This window comes from Rhinolophus hipposideros (assembly GCF_964194185.1).
Source record: "Rhinolophus hipposideros genome assembly, chromosome: 11".
NCBI lineage: Eukaryota > Metazoa > Chordata > Mammalia > Chiroptera > Rhinolophidae > Rhinolophus > Rhinolophus hipposideros.
Window position 1 is genome coordinate 81,873,047 of NC_138057.1, and position 23,569 is coordinate 81,896,615.

The following is a 23,569-nucleotide window of genomic DNA, read 5'->3' on the forward strand; positions in this document are numbered from 1 at the left end:
CTGTGCTTTTCAGCCGCGACCCACACCCATGTGCCCACCGGCCTCCCGGCGCTGCGAGCTGGGCTGCCTGGGGCCGAGAAGGGACGGCATTAACATGGGAAGGGCCATAATTCCTCCTGAAGGCGGAATAGGCAACAGAAATCCGGAGAAGAAATAGATGAGTAAAAATAGTTGTGGCGTTTCTTTTTCGAATCTGGGCCAGAGGCAACAGCCTGGGAGCAGGCTCTGGGGGTGAGGAGCAGAGGAGCATGACTTGGTGGAATTTGGGGGTAAAGCCAGCCGTTCTGATTGCAGGCGGCAGCTCTTAGTCTGTCCTCAAGCCTCCACGTTGTCCAGATACGTGTTCTCCTGCCAGCGGAGAGCGGGTGTGCCTGGCGCTGGGCGCGGGGTCAGGAGGGTCCGTCTTCTCAGTCCTGTGTGATGCTACCAGTGGACGTACCCCACTTAAAGTCAAGGAGAGAGCAGAAGGCACCCCAAACATGCAGAGGTGGGGTGGGCCAGGCCGCGCACCTCCCTGGGGCTGCACTTTGAGCACCATCCTGGCTAAACCGAGGCCCTGGGGTTAAGTCACTGACAAGCTTCCGAAAGCGCCCAAGTCCTCTCTGAACTCTGCAGACTGCTAACTCGGTGTCAGTAGAGCAGTACAGACCGGGGAAGTGACACACAGGTCTGGCAGGAGGAAGGGAGGACAGCACAGAGGGCACACGTCCCCACAGGGAAGCCACCCGCTTCCCCCTGAAGACGGAGATCGGCTCCTAGGGCCCGGAGGCTGCCTGAGATCCGGTTAGTCTCCGGACCTTGGCCGCTGTGCACACAGGTTGGCCTCAGGTGGGAGGAGTGCGGTTTTACACAGTGTGGTGGCCACTTGGGCCCTCGGCGGCAGCCTGGGAGGCCTGCGGGCTGTGGGAGGGCAGGGGCTGAGTCGGAAGTGCTGTGTTCCAGCTGCTGTGTGATGGGTGGTACATCCTGGGGAGACGGGGGCGGGGGGACCCCGAGGTCACATCCAGTGTCCTGGCCGTCCTGATGCCCCGCTGATCTGTCAGTGCCCGCAGTGCCCCAGCTTTCCAACCTCCTCCAGGCAGAAGAGACAGTGTCACCCTGCAGGAAAAGCACGCAGGCTGTAGGGGGTGGGGGGCTGGTGGGCCGCCCCTTGCTCCTGTCTGGGTCTAACTGACGGACGGGAGCAGAGGAGGCATCTGTTTGGAGGGAAGCGCACTGTCCTGCCGAGTGGAAGGAATCGTGGCTCGCACAGCGACCTGCTTGGAGCCTCACTACGTGCCCAAGTCTGCCAGGCGATTCCAGTGCCTTCTCTCTAGCAGACATAGGAGGCCAAGCTGCCACTGTCCCCATTTCCCAGAGGAGAAAATCGAGTCTTGGCAGGCTGACGCCGCTCCCCAACAGTGCTGCTCTGGTACCCCCCAGACCGCATGGGGAGGGAGGGAGGCCTGGGGAGTGGCCCCTCCCTCCTCATCTTCCCTGGCTTCCGTTGCTCCACTGGGGGAAGGGCGCCTTCTCTGGCCTTTGGGACTTGGGCTGCCGCCTATTTAGCAGCCATGGCAGACTGGTGGCCAGAGGAGACCCTGCACCCTCCCCCAGCGGGCAGTCGGGTCGGCCAAGGCACTCACTCTTGGCTCTCTTCCAGCGTGTGGCAAGCTGACGGGCATAAGTGACCCCGTGACCGTCAAGACCTCCGGCTCAAGGTTCGGGTCCTGGATGACAGACCCTCTGGCCCCAGAAGGTGATAACAGGGTAAGTGCCCCCTTGGTCGGGCCTGGGCCAGACATCACCTGGACCCCTGAGTGTCTGCCTCTCACGCTGATACCAACATGCCCACCTACCCGGCAACCAGAGGTTGTGGACGGAGCGCAGCTCGGTGCCCCCAGGGGTTTGTCCTCCCCTGCTGAGGTCCCTGTGCCAACCGGTCACAGACCGCGGGGACAGATATGAGGACCCCAGCACTGCCCTCCCAGGCGTGTGTCCCTCGGGCAGGGTGGCGCTCAGAGTCTGAGACCTGTGAGACATGCCCACCGCCTCTGCTCAGGAGGAGAATCCATTAGCCTTTCTTGCTTTAATGACATCTCATTTGTATTTCATTTGCCATTCCTTTCATGGCTGACGGAAACTCATGCTTCTTTTTGATATAGGAAAGAGGCCACGTTCCTTTTTTCTAGACTTTTCCCACCTGGGTAAAATCTCAAAAAGGAAGCGAGAGACAAGCAGCACACTCACTGTCTCGATTGATGGGAGTGAGGGGGGGCTGTTGTTCGGGCCCCTTTGGGAATGGCGGGCCTGCTCGGCCACTGGGCGTTATGCCAGCTGCGTTTTGGAGAGTCCGCCAAGGGCAGATTCCGCCCAGGTTCCCAGTGGGCAAGAGAAGCTGCTTGGGCTTCTCTGGCCTTTGGTGTCCACCAGCCTGACCACTGTCGCCAGAGTGAGCAGACCAGTAGCCTGGAGCATTGCTTCTCAGCCCCCTTCCCTTCAAGGGCCTACAGGACGTGTAGAAAATTAGCACTGTAAAAAAAAAAAGAAGAACAACTCAATTCCTTCTCTGAGCCAGATTGAAAAAGACGCTGAGAAGTTTGAGGTCTGGAGGATTTTTAATGGAAACGGATGGGTCACGCATGGTCCCTCTGTCCCGAGATTTCCAACCTCTGCACACCCTGCCACATTCCACCATTTAGAAGGCAGCCTAAGGCACGACCTCTTGTAGTTAAAATGTGAGGTAACACTGTGCTTCTAACACCCTTCCTCCTTCTGAGGAAGAGGGAGAGGGAACAAGTAGTGGCGGGCTCCTGGGAGCCTCCTCTCTTTTCTTCATCCTCAGCCCCCATCTCGCCCCCCATCAGGGAGCAGCGTGTTCCCAGACGCCCATCCCAGCATTGGCCAGTGGGCAGTTCTGGAGGGGCTGGCTGCACTCTGCACCCTCGGATACGATTAAGGATGAGATGAGGGTCGGGTATTTGGGGGGAAGGTTGTTTCTGATTCCTTTCCTGCATCGTGACCACTAGCTGGTGCTTACAAGTTTTCTAACAATTTAATTGGCTGACTATTACCCCGACTGGTCCTTTGTCCACATCCCATCTGGAAAACCTCACGTCTGTTTTGAGCTTGGCCAGGATCAGGTTCTAGCTGAAGGTGCTGGTGATAATGACAATAATACGAAAGTAAATAGAGACGATGGCAGACGCTGAGGGACCAGCTCTGTGTGCCCAGGTCTGATGAGGCACTTGGTGTGTGAAGGAACTCCCCACATACAAGGGGAAGTGACGGGGCCCACACACAGCCCCACATGGGCCTGGCCCTCGCCTGAGCACGCTGCAGGCCTGTCCTGCTCTGGGCCTCCAGCGACCCTCCAGCACAAGACTGTTGTGATCGCCACTGAGCTGATGACAAAACCCAGGTCCAGAAGGGTCACATGACTTACCCAGGGTCTCGGAAAGGCTCGTCAGTGGTTTGATGAGTAAATGTCTACAGCAGGCACTGGCGTTCCAAGCTGAGTCTCCTGATACCGCCCCCAGTTGTCCTCTCCCCACCTCCTGCCTGCAATCTGCCCACCCCACCACACACACCCCACAAGCCTCGGCAGACCCCCTGGGGTCTGTGAGCCAGAACCCCTGACCTTAGTGCTACAGAGAAGGAACCCAAGTCTGGATGGTTCCGCCTGTATCTGATACTGAAAAGATGCCTCAGCCCTGATTTAATATCAGTTCCCTTTGTCTCCAAGAGAGCCAGTCATTTATCTTTGCTCAGACACCAAGTATCGGGGCTCCCGGAAGCCTGCTGTTTGCCTCCCCCGTACGGGGCGGTGTAGAATCGTGAAGCTGTCGCGGTGGTGATGGATGAGTTTGATAATTAGACATCTATTTTCTGCTTGATGACTTGATCGCCCTCCAGGAAAGGAGGCCCTGGTGATGGACAGATTGTGCGAGGAAGGCAGGAGGAGGAGGGCTTCTCGGGGAGCTGATGGCACCCCGGGAAGGGAGGAGAGAGCTTGGCTGGCAGGGGAGGCCAGGGGCCTGCTCAGAGCACTGTGGGCAGTTGGCAGCCCCACCCCAAGCTGGGCCCGGGCCATTCTGAGCCATGAGCTCCGCACAGCTGCCAAGTGACACGTCCCCAGGTCCTGCCATTGATCTGGAAGACTGTTTTGTTTCGTTTGATTTTTTCCATTCTCCCATCCAATTTTGATCACACACACGCAGGAGACCAATGACTCGCTCAAAAAAAAAAAAAAATCAATGTCAGCTTCAATGCAGGCTGCCCCGGAGGGAGGGCATGCGTGGTGAGAGGGCTGTGGCCAAGGGCTGAGGGCCAGGAAACTGCCCGAGGACCCCTGGCGGGGGCCCCATGAGGGTAAGGGGCAGCAGAGCTGTCAGGTCCTGCCACCGTTGCGCTGAGCTCTTAGAACGAGGTTAGCTGGATAAGCCTTTGCAGCCATCCTTCCTCGACTCATTTATTCAGCACCAACTTGTACCAGGCAGTGGGGGGGCGGGCGGGCGGTCCAGAAGCCGCCTTCTCTCCGCGATGACCCGCCCAGGTGTTTCTGTTGGTACCCAGGCTCTGGAAGCTCTCTCCCTGATGCCAGGACCTCGTCCCCGTCCCCTGCCAGGCTGTGCCTCTCCCCCAGGAGACCGTGTGTCCTCCAGGGACCCTGTTCCCCAATGCTGCGGCACAGAGCTCTGCCTGTGGGCCCTTCTGGAGTCCAGTGTCCACTTTCTTTTTACTGGTCTGCTTCTGCCGTGGGTGCCCCAGCCCCACTCACACCAGACGTCATTAGCAAGGAGACCGGCTACCTCTTGCCACCCCCAGAAAGTTCATGTTCAGAGGGGTGTATCGTCACAAGCAGCAGTGAGCTGAGCTGAGTGTATAAAAGTTCCTCCCTGTCATCGAAAGGGTGTCAAAGCCACGCAGACATTTTATAAGGGTCGTACAGAATCCCTTCTTCTGAAGGTCACCTGATCTGACGGACTATTTCATGTGGTCAGCGCTCAGCCCAGAGCCTGCACAGCGAGGCACTCAGTAGACACCAGCCTCCTTCTGTCCCCTCTGAGGGAGCAGGGACAGCCTGGGGCCGCTGACCCCCCTGCTCCGTGTAACCCTCTGCTCCCAGGGAAGTCTCCCTGCTCCCCGCGTTCAGCTAACGGCTCCCTTCCTAGCATCTTTCCTCCCAGCCCAGACGCCCTGATGTCAGCAGTCCTGTCAGGAGGACATGTGACAGAGGCCTGACGACCCAAAGGGAGGAGCGCACTCAGTCCAGGTTCCCCGCAGTGGCGCCTGAGCAGGGCCCCCTCCCACCTCCCCTGGCCACATCAGTTCATCTGGACGGCGACGCCAACTCAGCGCCAGACAGGCGCCCTTTGCCCTGCCGTGCCTTACCCGAGACCTCCTCGTCACTGAAAAGCAGAGAAAATAATAGAGACAATTAGGAGAATGCCACGTTCCCAGTGCACTCAGCCATATGGAAGCAAACGGAGCCGAGATGTGGCAGACCCACTTTTTGACGGGAGGCAGCGTTGGGCGTGTGTATGAGCTTGTTGGCCTCGCGTGCCCAACGGGTGGCATTTACAAATGTAAGAGTCAGCAGGTTGTTTTGCTTCACCTTTTCTGGCACAGGGAGCTTCATGGATGCTCTGGGCAGGGACGCGGGCCAGCCCCGAGGGCAGGCGGTGCCCAGGAACCGAGGGTTACAGATAGACTATTTGAGAGAAGGGGCCTGTGAGGAGGCGGCCCCAGCCCCCACCAGCCTTGGTGCAGGGCAGGGCGAGGCTGCGGTTAGGAGCAGGGACCCCGGCTTCATCCCGGGCCAGCCATCATGCCCCCACTGCCTGTGTAGAGGGAAGATGAGCTGTGGAGTGGCAGAGAGCCGTCAGGTCACGTCAGAGGCGTGTCTCCTGTGGGCAGACCACTCAGACCTGGGTCTGGATTTCCCTGTTGCCCTGACCAGCTGTCTGACCTTCAGACACTTTTCTTCTCTGAGCCTCAGGGCCAAGGTCAGGAAATACCAGACGGGGATGAGCCCACGTCAAGGTATGTGCTGCGTGTTCAGGGCCGGACACATGGTCTTTCCGTGAACAGTTGCACTGACAGCCACAGTGGCTCTTATAAAACGGGGTTTCAGCCCATAGCGCCAGGTGGCTGGGGCGGCCCCTGATCAGCCTCTGTCGGCGTGAATGAAGAGTGGTGCAGCCACCCCCTGCTTGCGGGACACACGCTGGCCACAGCTGTGCCCCGGGCCCTCCAGGTTAGAACCCAGCAGCCACTGGCACTCACCTCTGGACCTCCCCTCCTTTGAGAGGGACACCCAGTTCTGCTCCGTCCTTCACTGGGCGACCTTGGGTCTTGATGCAAAGAAACATAGCCCTTCCAGGAAATGTGAGCACTAAAGCACCCTGAAAGCCCACGTTTCTTTGGGGCTGCCCCCCCCCCAGACACAGAGCAGCAGGCGCTGCCCAGGACCCCACTGGCTGCGATGCCAAACGCCCACATGCCCGGCTGAGTAGCTGCCCCAGGCTCTGCCCTGGCTGGGTCTGGCCTCCAGCCGGGAGCTGAGCCCCCAGACTTCTGCAGGAGCCAGTGCAGCTCAGCCTTGATGGACATTGGCCTTGGACCTGGGCTGGGAACAAGAACTCAGGAGTATTCATTGCTGGGCCGGAGCTGGCCCCTGGGGGGTACGCAGGGAGAGGACCCGGCCCCACATACTTCCTATGTCGCTACAGCAGTGTTTCCAGCTTGGCTTGTACATTATAAGCTGTGAGGAGCAGACTTTGTGAATCTTGCTGCCAGACTACAACTCAAATCAATTAAGTAAGAATGGCGGGGCTAGGACCCAGACGTGAGGAGGCCGAGAACACCTGCAAAGAGCTGAGTGTGGTCAAGTCCTCGGTGAGCCGCGTGCACTCCGTCTTCCTGCATGGTAGAGTCCCCTGGAAGCTTTAACCAAACACGAATGCCTGGCTCAGCCCCAGCCGCCGGATGTAATCGTTCTGGGTAAGACAGCTCCACTGGGCCCAGGCTGCTAGTTCAGACACAGAGAGCTGGGGAGGCGTCCTGGATGGGACAGGATACCTCTGAACTGGGGACGTGGACAGGAGGGAAAGAAGAGACCGGAGTGCACATGCCCAGACGACAGGGAGCCCTCAGTGAAAGATGGGGCCCTTAACGCAAGGCCCTTGAGACGCCACACACACGCCTCTCTGTTGCACAGGGTGGCTTCTCATCGGTGATTAAAGCCCCCAGGTCGAGAGCTGGTCATTAAACATGCAGCACCTCGTACTGATTTTCCCTTCCCACCTAAGTTGCATTTTCCAGAAGTGTTGTGCCCTGTGTCCAGTTTGCCAGTTAGCAGGAGGAACAGGCAGTTTAAAAGTCCTTAGTAATTTATGATTCGACCCAGTTCCACACACAGAAAGGAAGCACTGGACCCCGAGGGTACAGGAACACATCAGACCGGTCCTATTATGAAAGGCCCAGTCGTGTGGGAGGCAGACGTTTGCACAGGTTCAAAAAGTGTCTGGGCACTGAGATGAGGCAAGGCCATTCCTTAGAGGGGGTCAGGAGAGGCTTCAGGGAGGAACGTCCTCTGAGCTAAGCCTGAAAGAAGCAGTGAGCTCCCGTCTCGGGAGATAGTCAAGCAGAGGCTAGAGGGCCAGTTTTGGGCGACGTGGTCAGGGAAGGGCCTGCATACCAGCCTGAGTACCTCCCCCCATCGAAACACTGCACTCAGCCCGTTCTAATCTGTGACTACATCCTTCAGGGCTGGTCTGCGGAGGCTAAAAACACTCAAAGTCTCAAGTGAGACCCAGTTTGGGGATTTTTTTTCTTCCTTTTAAATCTTGTTAAAAACGAAAAGCACATCTGAATGGATATCTCAGGAACAAGGTTGTTTGGGTTTTTTTTGGTTCTTTCTTTCTTTCTTTCTTTCTTTACTTATTGGTGGGTTTTTTTGAATGCTTGTGTAATGCTACCTCGGAAAGCTGCCGCCCCGTCCCCTACCCTGCAGCTCACAGGCACAAGATGGGTAGAACAGCTGTCCTCCTGCCAGACAGACACACCTGCAGTGGTGGCAGCCAGCAGACTCTCCTGACTCGCTCGTTGCTTTCTAATTTGCTCCCATATTGGTTGAAAATGACTCGAGCATTTTGTACAAAGTCTAGACAGTTTCGAGTCAACTGGCATTTAAGCAATAAGCAGACATCTCTTCCTCTGTCACCCCACATGGCCACTATTGGGTTCGTTATCTTGGTTGATTTCGACAGTCAGGGCCCTCTAGGAGCCCACTTTCTTCTTGGACAGTCACTTTCCCCCGGACTGGGTGTGACAAAGAGTGACGACACTCGCAGCGTCCCAAATGCCAAATTAATGACGTTCTGCCTGGCAGACGGGAATGACTCAATCCCGCCTGCTGTGCCAGAAACAGAAAGGTGGGACCAAGAGGCCTGACGCATGGTGCCCGTTGGATGCCGGGGACCGCCCTTCTGGGTGACTTTGGTGTGGGTCAGCGCTGAAACAGGAGCTGCCCGGCGCTGTGTCCCCAGCCAGGGCCCAGGCGGCCATGCTCTTTTCAACGCCATCTTGCTGGCCTGGGGTTTCATACATTGGTGGGGTTCCTTCCTTCCTCAAATAGGTGAGCACCTACTGTGCGCCTTTCGCCCAGGAGAGGGCAGTGAACAGACGTGCCGGCAGACCCACGGCCTGGAGGCCCCCCAACAGAGGGCTCAATTTGGGCTCCCATCATGGTTTTCCTTAGCACCCACTCGTTGGGTGCAGAGTAGCCCATACCCACAGGAAACTGGGGGTGTCCCAGGCTGCCAGTTCCCACACTTCATTCCCCAACCTTTCGCCAAAGTGGACGCTTCCTCCTCTGGGGGGAAATAGTCTTCTCCCCTTTGGAAGCGTGCCCTGAGGGCTTGGGGGAAGGACGTGACGTTGTTTAGTCTTAATCGTCCTCGCCTGGTCCTCTCAGCCCCTCTGTCGGAGCCATGAATTAAATCGCCGGTCTGAAGGGCCGTCCCCCGCTAACCAGTCTGCTGTGCCTGCAGGTTTGGTACATGGACGGCTATCACAACAACCGCTTCGTCCGCGAGTACCGGTCCATGCTGGACTTCATGGCCACGGACAACTTCACGTCGCACCGCCTCCCGCACCCCTGGTCTGGCACCGGGCAGGTGGTCTACAACGGCTCCATCTACTTCAACAAGTTCCAGAGTCACATCATCATTAGGTTCGACCTGAAGACAGAGACCATCCTCAAGACACGCAGCCTAGACTACGCCGGCTACAACAACATGTACCACTACGCCTGGGGGGGCCACTCGGACATCGACCTCATGGTGGACGAGAGCGGGCTGTGGGCCGTCTACGCCACCAACCAGAACGCTGGCAACATCGTGGTCAGCAAGCTGGACCCCGTGTCGCTGCAGGTGCTGCGGACCTGGAACACCAGCTACCCCAAGCGCAGCGCTGGCGAGGCCTTCATCATCTGCGGGACCCTCTACGTCACCAACGGCTACTCGGGCGGCACCAAGGTCCACTACGCCTACCAGACCAACGCCTCCACCTACGAGTACATAGACATCCCCTTCCAGAACAAGTACTCGCACATCTCCATGCTGGACTACAACCCCAAGGACCGGGCCCTGTACGCCTGGAACAACGGCCACCAGGTCCTCTACAATGTCACCCTCTTCCACGTCATCCGGTCCGATGAGTTGTAGTCGCCAAGGGTCCGAGTCCTCACCCGCGTGGACATTCCTGTGAAACAGCTGCCAAAAAGGTAATAAACCCACTCACGATTCTAATAATACTAATCTTGGAAACTCGTCAGCAACGTGGAGTCCGGCAGCGCGTGATGGCAGCACCTCCATGTTTCTCCAGCTCAGGCCGGAGGGCGACGGATTTGGGAAGAAACCCCGTCTTTGCAGCTGGAACTGCAGCCCAGGGCTCCCCGGGTCTGTCCCCATCACCGCCCCAGGCCCCTTTCTGGTCAAATAGCAAACTAAAGAAGCAAGGCAATGACTGTTGGCCAGTTCGCGCCCGAGAACAACCCACTGTTAGGATCGCATGGACCTCTCCTTAGATCGTGGTCGGCGCCGATGGACAGGATTATTGTGTCATCGAGAGCCCCCCCGGGCGGCGCGCGGCATCCAGGGGCTCCACGTAGGCTAGTGCAGCTTGTACCCGTCACAGCGGCTATTCCTCGACTGTGTGTTGTGTCCTAGAGTAACGTGCTGAGACCCCAGTAGCCCGGGGACCCATGTGTAGTACCTGCCGCGCGGCGGTCGGCGTGTGTGGCACGGACAGCCGCGGTGCCCCCCTCCCCGTAGTGTATTGTGCAACGTCTGTCATTGTCTCCTTGAGATGGTAACTCTGTGCATTCGGGTTATGCAATGGGTGTTGTGATGCAGTGCCGTAGTTTGGATCAGTACGTGGATGGTTTCTTGTTTCTAAAAAGAAAAAAAAATAATCAGTGTTCACCCTTCTAGAGAGATCATCAAGTTCGTGTTGATCATAATCAAAGGAATTATTCTCTTCTTGTTCAATTATCTAAACCATGTAACCACGGATGAGAAGGGCTCATCTAGGGGAAAACCCGTTTCCCTTGGCAAGGGATGTCCCCAATGGCGTCCGTGTGAGGAAAGTACATTTTTTAAGTAAAAAAGAGGGGAACTTTGTACTCTCCAGTTATCTAAGGAACAATAAAAAATATTAGGAGATGTTTTTGCTTCCCTTGTCATTCTGAGGGTTTTTAAAATGACGAATTCTTCCAGATCCTGGCAGATACTAGTCCGGGATGTGAGTGGTCCCCCAAGGGGAAGGAAGATCCCCGCTTCTGGAAGAGAGCAGTGGACACGTTCCCTTTGGGGGCTCTAACCACCCATCCCCTGAAAAGTTGGAGCCTGAAGGTCATCTGGAGGTCCCCTCCCCCCTTAGGTGACTCAGACTCTAGGGCTGCAGCACTGGGCACCCCACGTCCACCTCCTCCGCCTGCCAGTCTCCCCCAAGGTCACAGCTGCAAAGAGTCTGGGATGTGACAGGTGGTGCCAGCAGAGACCCTGCTAAAGAATGGGTGAAGGGAACCCCAGGGCCTGTGGTGAGCAGCTGGCCCCCTCTGGGATCTGGGTCCCCAGGCCTTGGAGACCGAGAGGCCATAGGGTATTCAAAGAACCCAGGCCAACATGGACCAGGCCCGTCAGTGCCAAATCGGGCTCTGCCTCTGAGCCACCCCTGAGGTCTCCACAGGACAGCCACATCTCAGTGTCCCGAACCCATCTGGAGTGCCCTGGGCTTCGTGCCAGCCAGAAAAGTTACAATGTCAGAGTTCACAGGACAGCGCTGGGGACCAGCCGTTAGCTTAGCACTAGAGGTCCAGGGCGTGGCATGGTGCGTGGGAGCCACCGCCTGCTTCCCCTCCCCTCTGCTCTGGGGAAGCTGGCACCCCTTGGCTGAATGGATAGCAGGGCAGTGACGTGGGTACTGGGAAAAGCCAGCAGCTCGGTGAGCCTGGCCCAATTGGCATTCAAACGAGTGAGCAAACAAGCCGACATGTTTCCAAAACAATCTTCCTGAATTTCTGTCATTTGTCCTGGAAAGACAGCTGGGCCACTACCCAGGCGGGTTGTTGGTGGCACTTAGACACAGCTGACATTCACAGTGCTCGGTACACGTGGAGTCTGCGGATGTCTGAGACGGGTCCCTGAGCTCACTCAGAAGCTGGAGACGCTGAAACAGGGAGCCAGTAGGGGAAGGAGGAGGCTGGGCGTGTGGGGACCATGACAGGCGTGGTCATCCCTTGTGATCCAGCCGTAGCCAACAGTTAAGGCATAGGCTCCCCAGCTCTCCCCCTCCCCCTTCTGATCAAATATCACGCTGAAGAAGGGGTGGCTACTGGCTGCGTTTCACCCGCCACGAGGATGCCTGGGTATGTCCTCATGTCCTCAGATGGTGGTCAGCTCCCTTGGGGGCAAAATAGGGTGAACCCTAAACCACTGGGAGAGGAGGCAGGGGAAACACAAGGGGACTCTGGAAACGTGCTGGTGATTGTTGGCCCACAGGCCCTGATTCAGCATCGGGGGAGGGGCAGTTGCCTGGCCTGGCCTTTGGCTACTCTGGGACCCTTCCTCCCCGCTCCCCACCAGCCTAGGGCCACGGCTCTATACCACGGCTGGACGCTTGGCTCCCGGATCACAGGCCTCCTGGACTCCACTGCAGGGAGACAGTGCTACCTCTTGCCTGACACATGCCGTCTCTTGACCCCAATGCACCCGACCCTTTCCCTCTGCCCACTCCCTGCTGGGCCCGCCTCCAGACCCACTGCATTCTGGAGCCTTTCGGTGCCTTCTGCTGTGCCCTCCTTGCTGTCCTTCCTACTCTCCCAGCTCCAGTGACAAAGGTCCCACCTTCTAGAAACTTCTCATCCCCATCTCCAAGGAGAAGTCACTGCTTCTTCATGGGCTCTCGTCTGCCCCTTCTTCCCAGCGTCGATGACTCTTGCACCCACACAGTCTTTGGGATTCACCAAGCCCAAGACCAAAAAATCCAAAAGTCCTTTCTTGTCACTCTTGTGGACTGTGACAATAAGGTGGGGAGTGGAGGGGAGGGAGGGAAGGAACGCCTAATCCTTAACCAGCCTCATTAGCTGGAAACAGGCCCTCACACCACCACTGGACCAGACTGCTACTAAAACTGTCACAAGTGGGGACGTCTTCATCCCTTTACGTTTACAGGTCATCACAGAGTGAGATGGCATACGACATCCTCCTGTGAGAGACCGGAGCTGGCAATTCCACGAGGCCACCAACTACTGAGGTGATAGGAACCCTGCCCAGCACAATCAACAGGGGCTCTCCTATAATTATAGCCGCCTTTCCGGCTGATTCCTTCATAACTTCCCCTTCGTGACAGAGGAAACGACGGATATACAAATACCTGTTCTGAGTCACCAGAAGACAAAGTAATGACCTGATGGGTCCAGAATGGATTTATTGCCTCAGACTGAGTATTTACTAGGGAAAATACACCTCCAGGATATTAAATACGCAAGAAAAATAGTCCCGCCAGCGAGCAAATCAAACAGCCGGCCTACCACTGAATCTCCCAGATTCCAATCGCTGAACATCTGTGGATGAATTTTCTTTATTAAAAGTTTGGCCTGGAATCAAAATCCAGCAATTCTTTGGGGTCCTTGGAGACCCAAGCCTGAGACGCTCAGCTCTGCGTGCAGCTGGGCCTGGAATCTTCCTGATTTCCACAGGGTTCCCCTTCCCGAAGGAGGCCTGTGACGGGTGACCCCACACAGGTGCCCGGGGAATTCTTCCCCGGTTCCTGGAGCATCACGACGCCCGTGTGGGATTTATGGGAGGCGTGCGGTGAGGGTGGCTCTTCTCCCTGTCCCAACTCGCACAAATGAGCAGGAAGGAGGCAGCTGCTCTGGGTGCAGCGGTCATCTCGGGGGTCCTTAGGCAGCGCAGGGCTGCCGTGCAGGTGCCAGCCTCCGTCTGTGAGAAGGGACCTGGAAGGAGCTGAACACGCCAAGATTGGGGGTAGGTTGTTGTCTTCTATTGGGACATTTAACTGAATTCCGTTTTAAGGTTATCAGTGGAAGCCTGAGTACAGAGGCCACTGAGAAGCTGCGTTAGCACCCATCCCTGCCCTGCCATGTGTCCCTTTGACCTCACACCACCCTGCAGGGGAGGCACCAAGCTCCTTGTCCACAGAGGGGAAACTGTCTGGCCGTTGAGTTTCTGACCTGTGAAGGTCCACGTCCACGACACAGCGCTGGCCAACATGGAGACGTGTTGGAAGCCTTCTCTGAGGACGGGTCCCTGAAGGTGGGTAGGTGCTGGGGAAGGTGCTGAGCCCAGACTTTGGACAAGCGGTTCCTTGGTGTTCATGGCGCAATGAATCCCCCAGAGGTAGTTCCTAGAGGTGAAGCGGGGGTTGGCTTTGGGAGGGAGGGGAATTGGGGTCGGATCCTTGTCCAGCCACCTGTGTAGGTAAAAGAAGCATGATTGGAAAGAGCCGGCTGTGGGGACTGTTGGGACCTGAGGAGTGAGGCCAAACCCCTGGACGCACTGGAGGAGGGCTGCCCCGTGGCCCGAGGAGCTCGGAGCCGATGCTTTTCCTCATCAGGCCCCTGCAGAGCAGCCGGACGTCTGCTCACCATCAGAGGAGACGTCCCTTCCTTAGTGGCCCTGACCTGCAGTGTGGAGGACCAGCTCTCTGGAGAACAAGCGCCACTTGGTTTCCTGTGGGTGAATTGTTTCTAAAAGGGCCTCTTGCATCACGATCTTGTTTTAGTAAATCCACTGTTAGAGATTATTTTCACAGGCGACAAGAATGAGATACGGAGACCTTTGAACCCAACCGCAAAGAGAGGCATCAATTGGTGCCCGCACCCCACTTTTCTTATACAAAAAGCATCCTGCTCGTATATTACTCTGTATCTTGCCGTTTTCACGTAACAATATTCCCTGAAGTTGACACAGGAACACGGAACTCTGCCTTGCTCCCCTCCTTGCTGGGTGGTGTCCCAGCTTGTACACTTGGCGTTGGGTTTATCCTCGGCCCCCCGCCCTTGGTAGAGTTTCAGTTGTTTCCAATACGCTGCTCTTTAGAGCCTGTCCTCTGTGAATAACCTTATGCAAAGTCGCGTCAGGTATTGGCACGTGACAGGTGTCTGCTATTTTGCCAGATGCCGTTGAATTCCCTTCCACAGAGGCTGCACCCGTTCACCTTCCTCCCGGCAGGGTCCCTGAGTGCCGGCCGGCCTCCCCGCCGAGTGTTTGGAGAATCTGTGGGAGTTTTCCAGTCTGGGAGGTAGGACCTGGAGTCTCCCAGCAGCTTGAGTATTTATTTCTCTCATTAAGAGTCAAGGCCATTGGCGGTGTTTATCTATGGGCTCTCAGTTCATGTCTTCTGCCCACTTGTTCCTACTCAGTTGTTGTGTTTTCTCCCATATAAATGCCAGGAGCTCTTTCTATGTGTGGGAAGTTCGTCTTTGTGAGCCTGTGAGTTGCAAGTATTATCTCTGTTAACTTCAGCGGTTTTCTGGGTTTTGTTCATTTGCTTTTGTTGTTTTTATGTAGTCAGAGCTATGAATCCTTCTTCCAACGCTTTTGGCTTCCGAGTCAGTGAGGACAGTAAAGGGGCATCTTCTCTGCTACTTGTTGGGCTCCCTCCTTGCACTGCGATGGCAGTGCCTTTGGGGTTATGTCGTGTGAAGTGTGGGGCCAGGTTTATCTTTTTCCCAAAGGCTGCCAGTTGCCCCAACACTGTTTATTAAACGGCCCGACTTTCCCTACTACTGAATCCTACGCTGAGTGTCCCCTATACTTTGGCCCCGTTTCTGGGCTCTTCTCTTGGAGTCCGTGATGCTGTCCCTGGAAAGAGCCATTTACATAACCTGGGCGGCGGTGTGCCTGCAGGTGACTGTTGGTGACCTCTGTGACTGGCACTCCCGCCGTGCTTTTCCAAGTGCTCCTTAAAGGCGTGTGTACAGTGACCCGTGCCCCTGTGATTGTAAAGTCTCAGGGATCATCACTACATCTGAGCAGGATATTTGCCTTCACCCATTTTGTCAGATCAGCAGAGAGAAACGTGGTTTGGGGAGAACGTGTCTCTGAAGAGTTCTGTGTTCAAACACAGCGCAGAAATGCCAAGACTTTGCCAGGACTCAAGCAGGTGAGGTCCTGTCCTCTGAAGGGTCTTCAGGGCCACCCCTGGCCCGACGAGGCGCTATGCCCTCCCCATTTTACAGAAGTCCGCACAGGGAGATTGAGCAGCCGCCGTGGCCCAATGGTCAGTGGTAGGCCGGCCCTGGACGCACTCTCTGTTCCTTCACGGCGCTGGCACACACGCCATGTCCTTCAGCTGGTGAGTCACCGGACGTTTATTCATCACACAGCAGGCAGCAGAAAGTGCCAGAATGGTGTGCCCGGCAAGGATCCGGTTTGTCCTCCAGCCCCGGCTGCCGGTGAGTCACGGATGCCGGGTGCTGAGCAGGACGGCAGAGGGAGGCAAGGCCTGGCCGACAAAGGCCAAGGGCTGCCATCTGTTTCTGCTCCACCCTGGCTGGCGGGTCACCGGGTGAGGGAGTGGACCCGTCCTCTGTGTGCCCTCCATCCCGCGGCCCCGTCGTGTGCACACATGTGCACACACACCAGCTGCCTCCAAGCCCCCACCAGGCGCAGAGCAGCTGCAGGTGAGCAAGGCAGGCTTGGAAGCTGCTCCGTCGGCATTTAGGCTCCTCCCTGGCATACCGTGAGTGGTGACGCGCCAGCCTACTTCCGGGGGACCCTTCTGCTCCCAAGGCCTCATCCCCCCTGCCTGGCCTTCCAGGCCTTCCAGCCCAACACGAGCCCAGAGCCATTGCAGGAGGGAGGGCACAGCTCAGGTGCGACGTCCCAACCTGCCTGCACCACGCACACCCCGCCTGGGGCCTCAGCCTCTTCACCTGCCTTGGGCCTGGTGGGAGGGAGCAGGGGGGCATTCCAGTGGTGCTGGCAGACGTCCCCCATTCCGGGAGATGTAGCCGCAGCTCTATGACACTTCTGCCTGGGCCGGCGGGAGCACCTGGGCTGATTTCAGGGGTTCTGGCCTCAGACAAAAGAAGGCTTTGGCCCTCCCCAACCCCCGCTCCTGCTCGGTGACGCCTGTGTCCTCGACCCTTCACACCACCTCGGAGCCACTGCTGTCCCCACTGCACAGGTAAGGACAGAGAAGCCCAGAGAGCGTAATTAATGCCAGAACAAGTTAGCACAGCTAGTTAGTGGCAAACCTGGATGGATCCACTTACCCCTCACCTAGTCTGGGGCCCTTGCTGAATGGAGCCTGCCTGGAGAAAGCGGTGCGGTGTCACACGACTGTCTTCTAAGTGCCTGGAGTTTCCAGAATTGCCCGGGATGGACCCTCTGCCCCCACCCTGGGGCGTTTTATTCCTCTCCAGTCAGGCCCGGGAGGGAGGGCCGTGGCAAGCTGGGAGGCCTCAGCAGCTGACGCCATGAAAAGAAACAGTAATTTCCTTATTGACCTCTTCCTGCCTGCTAAGCCTTGAAAATAAGGTCACCAAGAACGATGCAGCACGTGTTCTTCATTGCTTCATTTTGCTTATTGAATTCCTGCGTGATTCCTGGAGGACCCCCCCTCCCCGCCTCTCTCTCTCTCCAACAGCTTCTCGCTTCAAGGACACCAATGGCTGGCTCAGATCTCCTGAGAAGCATGTTCCTGGCCAGCGCCTCCAGCACAGACCCCATTGGCTGTCCCCGAGGCAGCAGAGATGGCAGAGGTGCCCACCTGCCTGCAGGCGTTGTGGCCCCTGCCCTCCCTCCAGGCTGCTCGCCCTGCTGCCGCCTCCTTTAATTAGCGGGACGGGCTCTGCTCTCGGCTCCAGGCTGCTCATCTGGCTTACACAGGCGCCTGTTGTGTCCGCTAAATTGGCTGTGGCAGAACATAATAAAGAAGAAAAACAGTGGCTGCAGCGGGTCAGCCAGAGAAGCTGACGATAACTCGGGAAGGGCCGGGAAAGGAGACATCCAATTAAAGTTTGACTGCAGCTCGGCGGCTGCAGGCCTGGCCTGTGAATCCTGGAGCTTCAAACACGACTGACGGCGGCCAGAACAAGAGTGTCCTGGGTCCTTCCTCCCAGAAGGCTGCTGGCTGCTGCGCAAGTCCCAGGAAGGCTGGTGTGAAATCTGCCCCGGGACGGGGATCCCACAAATGCTGTCGTGCTCCCAGCTCCATGCTGCAGGCTCAACTGTGACACCCCTCCCCTCGCGGGTCCTCTGTCTAGCACAGAGAGATAATTCTAGGAGGTGCTCACGAGTCTGCAGTTCTCGGATACAAAAGCAACAGCTAGTCTCACCCATGCAGATGTAATGAAATAGAAAAAAGGCAGCCTCTTTGAGCCCTAACAAGTCTATAAACCCAAGTTTAAAGTAATCTGAAGGACAGCTTTTGGAGTAAGTAACACCCCAGTCTTGACCACTCAGTTTCTCTTGCTGTCCTCCCTGGCATGGGCTTTTGGGGGGGAGCCATTTTCCACAAAGGAAGCCAAAAGGGACACCCACAAAAGCAGCCCCAAGAGGGTTTCTCGGACGGTGGAGGAGGCAGTAGGTGCTGGAGGTAAGTGTGGCTGGGGTTGGGGAGCTGCTGCCCTGGCCATGGTGTGATGATGGCCATTTACTGACCCTCAGGGGACGTAGGTTCCCAAGCTGTAGAACGGGATCCAAACAGGACATACCCTCGGTCCCCGTGATGATCCCCTGAGCCAGCCTTGAAAGCGCTGGGGCGGGGCGGCCAGATGGGCGCTGGGGCCGTGAGACATGGGTGCTGGGCGCTGACTGGCCCGGCCAGCTGTTCCTCGGCGCTTCTGTTTACTGAGCGCAGTGCCGGGCTCCAGGCTGAGCTGCTTGAGTCCACACTTCGTTTTGTCATCACAGTGATCCGTTCCACGGGTTGGGAAGCTCAGGTTGGCAGTGGCCCGGTGACCTCCAGCGGGCCTCGGGGACAGGCTGGCCACGCTGAGTACCTTGCTGCTCTCACGGACCGGCTTCAACATCCCACAGGGCGGGGATGACCCATCACAGACCCACGAGGCCACACAGTCAAGAAGAAACTGCAAATGCTGGATCCCCGGGTGCTGTCTCCAGCGTCACATGGCTGAAGCCTCTGCCCGGCATGTTTGTCCCGGGTGTTCACGCCTGTTCCTTCTCCAGCTGCAGGTCAGCTTGTGTACAGCTGGGTGGCCATCAACTCATCGGTGAGTGTCTGTCCATGTCAGCCCCTGGAGAAGACAGCTCTACGGGAGCCGCTCGCCTCTGTGCGTCCCCAGGGCCCAGCTCTGTGCCTGCCCATCATACGTGCTCAATAAACATTTGCCGCATAAATGAACAATGGTGTACAGTTAGTCCCACAAAAGCCGAGAGAAGGAATGCTGCTTCACGCTGGGAACGGGCCTTGGAAACACTAAGCATTTCTTCACTCCAACCCAACAGATTGTTCTCGATCTCTCCTCGGAGGTGCTCGCCGTGCACTGAGCCTGTGGGCATGAGAAGCGGGTGTTCGCCCTCCCTGGATGTACGCCGGCCCCTTGGGGTCTTTGCAGTACCCACAGATTCTCTGAGCATACGGGATGAGGCTCTGCTTATCACTTTTCTGCTTCTCAAAACTAAGAGCTGGGCATGACACAGAAAGGAAGAGGGGACCCCAGGAGGCCCTGAATTCTTGGGGGACGTGGGAACCTGTCACATACCCTCTTTGCTTTGCTGTCCTTTGAAATCACCGCAGGCCCCCACTGGGGAAGGCGAGAAGACGCCAGCAGGCACGTTTCCGCTCCCCTTCAGCCCCCGAGCGCAGCGTCTCCCTCCGACGTCCTGGCCGTAGGCGTGAGAAGCCATTCAGAGTGTGTGAATTATTCAGAGCAGCCGATAGAAATGAAGGATGGAGTCAGCGTGCACCGAGCGAGATGAATTCAGACAGCAGATCCCAACATGAGCGGACTCTTCAGCTTGCTCTCAAAAACAAATTAGTGGTGAGTTATGGAAACATTATTTCATGAGATGCAGCCAGTTGTTGCAAGAACAATAGTCGTAAATTGTTCTCTTACGAACAGGTTCGCTCGCTGTTCCACAGGCTTTGCAGGGATGCTGGGCTGACGTCCGCCTCCCAGCTGCCCACTTTACCACGCAAGCTCCCAGAGACCAGAGGCCCTTGTGACTCACTGACCACTGGGTCCCCAGGCCTCACCCCAAGGGGCCACATTGTAGTGCCCGGCAGATCACGCTGGCACGGATTACGTCGTATTTCTAGTTGTCTCACGTGGGCCCCTCGTGAACGGCCCCAGACTATGTCCCCGACCCTGGGAAAGCTGGAGCTGTGACCTCCACCCACCTGCTCTGATGGTCTCACCAACACACCTGGAGATGAATTGCTCGAGGTACTGGGACGCATGCCTCGTTGGAATCATGCAACCCCCGTCATTGTACAATTGCCCCCTGTGGGGTGCCCCTGGCCTGGGGTCTGGAGCAAGCTTGAGCCATCCCCAAACACACTGCATTTAAGCTTCACCGTGCAGCTCATTTTGCCCCAACACTGAGGCACCCCTTTGGGAGAACTGGGAGCAGAGGGGTCACACAGATATTAAAACCATCAGGTGACAAACAAACCAGGCAAACGCCTCCGGGGTCTAGAATTTTCCGTGTAAGCCGGGCAGGGTGGTGCAGCCACTGGGTCTGGTCGGGAATCTTTCCCGCTTGTCAGTGGGGACAGCAGGGCCAATGGGTGTAGCCCTGGGGAAGTGGACAGTGCCGCTTCATGGCCGGCGTGCCTGGGAGAATCTCTCCACAACTTCTAGTCGACCACAGGCGTGAGAAGTGGGAAACGGGCACACCCAGGGAGCAGGGAGTAGTCGGGGTCCCCCTGCCTCAGGCAGGCTTGCTGAGCCTGGGCAAGGCCATGCCTCGCACCCTCACTGCTCCCTCTGAGCAACCGGGACGTTTTGCCCAAAGATCTAAGGCCTTTCTATTCTGACATTCTGGGGCTCCACCCCCTGGGCGCCTGCTGCGTGGAAGGTGCCACCCAGAGCCACAGGGAGCACAGAGATCCCTAAACCCAGACATCTGCCCAGAGAGCTGAGGGTCTGGGAGTGGCCAGAGGGCCCAGTTCTCCCATGGCCGCTGTGGGCCGTTGGCTGAGGCCCTGAGTTTGTTTTCATGGGAGACTATGGATTCAGGGTTTCACGGCAGGATTGGGAAGCACGGGTGTGAGTCCAGATAAGGGGAACGGGCCCACATGGGATATGACGAAGGGAACCGAGGCACAGGGCTAGGACTGGGGAGAGGTGAGTGGGGCCCCGAGGGTACAGAATTTAAGGAGGCAGCTGAGAGCGAGGCCTGCCGAGTCAGGTGTCACAGGAAGGTGCTGGACTGGCCACCTCGGTTTGGCCTCAGTCACTGGCCTCTCCTCAGGCTGAGAAAGGATTAGATTCCTTCAGCCTTAAGAGGCGGAGCCAGATACAAGACGAGGTTCTCAGCTGCGGCATCAATAGCCTTCCCCCAGTGGCGAGCTTCCCGGCACTGGTGGTATGCAAGCAGACAAGAGGAAGTGAGCGGTGGGGTGTGAGGAGACCTGCCCACTGTATGGAGGGAGGGGCTGGATCGAGGGACCTCTGCGTCCCACCCAGCCCCGTGGTGTATAAATCTGAGTCCCCCAGCAGCCTCTGCCCAGAGTGTTATGAGGACCATCTGCTGGTCTGCAGGAGCCCTGCATGGGGTTGTGGTGCACCCCCAGAAACCTCTCCAGCGCAGACGGCCCCGCCCTGCTCCTCGCGACAGAGCCCCCCGCCCCCCACAACAACAAGCCAGCCTCCATGTCCAAGCCAGCAGAATATGATTTTATTGATTGGAGATGCTGGGCTTGTCGATTTTCTATGTGGGGAAGAGTGTACACTTTCCTGTCACTTCTTAAACAAGTTGTAAAATGGATTGTGCACATGAAGGAGACGTAATACCGGCCGCAGTGAGCTGCGTGGGACCCGCTGGCTCTATAAATCGAGGCTGGGAGGAGCGGGCGTGAGTTGACGAGGACTCTCGGTCTCTCTTTCTGGACGTGAAATGGTTGACTTCTCAATTGTGAGAGCAGCCGGCCCAGGTGTCCCCCAGGCAGCTGTGGGGACAGAACAGCGCCCAGCAAAGGAAGGGAGAGTGGGTTTCTAAAAGGCGCCTGCTGAGGCGGAGGACGACAGTTGCAAGTCACCTCCCCCGGGGTTCGGGCACACTGGCACCTCCCCTGGGGCAGAAGCAGACCTGGCACCAGCCTGCCCAAACTCAGGCACAGCCGCCCCCTTCTGGGTGCTTGTCGTTTCCAGGGGCCTCCTGTGCTGCTAGTTACAAATTTAGAAAGACATTGGATGGCAGTGGGCACCCCTGAGGGCTCTGGGCAGGAGACAGACCATGCTGGCATTTTTAAGAACATGGGTCCAGGGCTGGCAAGGCATGGCCATGAAGCAGGAACTTGGGGTCAGCACTCTGACGTCCACACCGGAAAATGGAAATTAACTGGCTCCTGAAATTCAAAGAGAAGGTCAAACCAGAGCCAGAACTGCCTGGTCCATCTTCCCTCTGGGCAGCGATGGATGGAGAAGGCAGGGTGCCTCACGCGGGGCACTGTCGCCAGCACCGGCGAATGCAAAGACTCCCGCTTTCGTTTCTCTGGAAAACAGTAAACACGTTTTCTCAGAAAACCGAACGGGGGTCAGGAGGGGCGGGAGGGGGGGCAGAGCTCAGAACTGGATAGCAATAAGCCGGGCCCCTGGCAAAAGACACTGGGGAGCCTCTCCTGCTCCTGTGGTGCCTGTGGGATGAGCAGGAGAATGGAGTCCGAGGCCCCGACCACGGGCACCAGCGAGCACTCACGTCTGCCCCCGTTCCGTTCCCACCTCATCTCCCCTTTGGCGGCGCCCGTGCTGACATCCGTAGCCTGTCTCAGAGTATCCGGCATATTATTTAGCTGTTTAATGATGGCGGGAGAAGCAGGGAGTAATCACCCGTGTTAACATGTAATTTATTCCATATCTGTAATTATGTTTTACAACCAGAAATGAAAGCGCAATGCACCTCGGGCTTATCCAACAGCAGGTGGCCCCATGCCTCAGGCCTTCATAAGGGTCAGCTCCCTCAGAGCCTCAGCCAGGGGCGTTATTGGGGAACCAGGGGTGCTATTCTCAGGCCGAGCTGAAGCTGGGGTGATGGGGGTCGGGCCGGGTCACACAGGCAGAGCAAGATGCCCACGTCTGAATCCCCAGAACCTGTGACTAGGTGACCTCACGCGGCCAAAGGGACTTGGCAGAGCTGACCGAGTTAGCGACCTTGAGACGGGAGACGACCCTGGATGGAGCGGTGGGCCCCATGGCATCACAAGGTCCTTACTAGGGGGAGCAGGAGGTCAGAGTCAGAGAGAAGGCGTGAGGACGGAGCAGAGGTCGGAGGAGAGAAGACACTGCAGCCTCGAAGCTGGAGGAAGGGGCCATGAGCCAAAGGGCGTGGAGGCCTCCAGCCCTGGGAAAGGCCCGGAAGGGGTGCTCCCCCGGGAGGAAGCAGCCTCCATAAGATATGCAGCCCCCGACACCTTGATCTTAGGACTTGCTTCTGACCTGCAGAACTGTGAGCGTGTTGTTTTAAGCTAACACGTTTGTGTCATTTGTTCCAACAGCCGCAGGACATTCCTACAGCTCCCTCCGTGCCGCCCCAGGGCCCACCCACTGATGCCTCAGTCTGGGGGAGGTTGCAGAGAGGGATGGGCTGGGGTGTGGTGGGGGAGGGAAGTGAGAGGCAAGGTGGGCTCTGTCCCAAGGCCCAGCAATGCCCCCAGCTCAGACACCTGCCTTAGGCTGCTTCCCGAAGACGGGAAATCTGGGCTCTCCCTCCTGTCAGAGCCACACCCACTTCCTACAGGTGGGGGTTACAGGTGCTTTTACTGGGCAGAGAAAGGGTGTGTTGGGAAGGGGGCACCTGAGGTCGGGCCTGGCTGTTGGGGTCTCCCTAATCATCCAAACAAAACTGGTGCCACGTCACCCTTAACA

The 23,569-nt window shown here is 57.3% G+C and overlaps 1 protein-coding gene and 1 long non-coding RNA gene across 3 annotated transcripts in view; both read left to right on the top strand.

Moving 5' to 3' along the window:
• Window positions 1-10,711, top strand: part of OLFM1 (olfactomedin 1) — a 37,301-nt gene extending 26,590 nt beyond the window's left edge. For both annotated transcript variants that reach the window (XM_081065781.1, XM_081065780.1), the window contains exons 5-6: window positions 1,643-1,749; window positions 9,036-10,711. In XM_081065781.1, coding sequence (XP_080921907.1) covers window positions 1,643-1,749; window positions 9,036-9,710 — 782 coding nt within the window. In that variant the 3' untranslated portion in view covers window positions 9,711-10,711. The remainder of the gene's footprint in view (window positions 1-1,642; window positions 1,750-9,035) is intronic.
• A 5,769-nt stretch (window positions 10,712-16,480) lies between these two features.
• On the top strand, window positions 16,481-20,161 carry LOC308504524. Its single transcript, XR_013994385.1, has 3 exons — window positions 16,481-16,701; window positions 17,164-19,522; window positions 19,604-20,161. It is a non-coding gene; the product is annotated as an uncharacterized lncRNA (long non-coding RNA).
• Window positions 20,162-23,569: the final 3,408 nt, after the last annotated feature.